This window comes from Octopus bimaculoides, chromosome 28 (assembly GCF_001194135.2).
Source record: "Octopus bimaculoides isolate UCB-OBI-ISO-001 chromosome 28, ASM119413v2, whole genome shotgun sequence".
NCBI lineage: Eukaryota > Metazoa > Mollusca > Cephalopoda > Octopoda > Octopodidae > Octopus > Octopus bimaculoides.
In genome coordinates this window covers 17,085,499-17,086,474 of record NC_069008.1, presented here as the reverse complement: position 1 = coordinate 17,086,474, position 976 = coordinate 17,085,499, and the positions used below count along the sequence as shown (strand labels likewise).

The window sequence follows — 976 nt, the reverse complement described above, 5'->3', positions numbered from 1 at the left end:
TTTATATATTTAAGTCTAATATAATAAAAGTAATGAAATCAGAATCTACACCATTTGAAATGTACTTTCACACAATTTTATTAAAAAATATTTTTCTGGAAAGTTATGAGGAAACAAAGTCGACGATGATAGGGGGGGGGCACAATTGCGTAAGTACGCACTGCGTACTCCTTTGTCGTTGATATTGCTTTTTAACCCCAGGTCAGTCGTTCTCCAGCAGACCTAGGTAGGACAGAAGGCGTTCCACCTGTGACTATTCCTTCTTTTAGTCCCAGGTAGATTTGATCCCGCAGGTCTACGACCAGTAAGCATATATTAGCATACATTTGCATATATTTACGAAAATACATGCTTGCATTCACAAATGTTAATTTTTGTCTTTCCACCGCTAACAAGGATTATCGCCCCTGACTTCCGTATTAAAAATAAACCAAACCAGGCAAAAGTAAGCGATAACATAGCAGTTATATCTGTCACAACCATGAAATATTAACAATAACGTTTACATCCACCGACCACACGCAACAGTTATCTTGTAATTACAAGATTTTCTTCATAAAAGCTTTATTAATTGCTATAATATCTTTCAAATTTCTATATTGTTTTTCTAGAATATAATATCCGACGCGGACCGTTGTTGATGCATTAGTGACTACTGACAGGCCAGGCTTCTTCGCAACAGAACTGTTTTCTGTCCGTCGGCTTTTCTTCCCCGTCAATGAGTAACATTTATATCCAAGAGCCTCCCAGCAACGGGAAGGTGAGTAGCCAATAACCTTCCTTTTTATATCCCTGCATCGTTTGATCTTGCTCGATAATCGTTTTATTCCGAAATCGTTTTACAAATCCTTGGACAAGAGACTCGACCGAGAGAAAAGGACGGGTTCGTCTTTAATCTCGTATATTATGTGATGGGTTCAATTTAGACAAAGCTGCAGTGGTTTTGCGGCCGGGAGAAGGTTAGTCGAAACGATAT

The 976-nt window shown here is 38.4% G+C and overlaps 1 protein-coding gene across 1 annotated transcript in view; it reads left to right on the top strand.

The window, feature by feature from the left end:
* Positions 1–718: 718 nt before the first annotated feature.
* LOC106881813 (spliceosome-associated protein CWC27 homolog) overlaps positions 719–976 on the top strand; it is a 12,119-nt gene continuing 11,861 nt past the window's right edge. The window contains exon 1 of the mRNA XM_052977505.1: positions 719–760. Within this exon, the coding sequence (XP_052833465.1) occupies positions 719–760 (42 nt within the window). The remainder of the gene's footprint in view (positions 761–976) is intronic.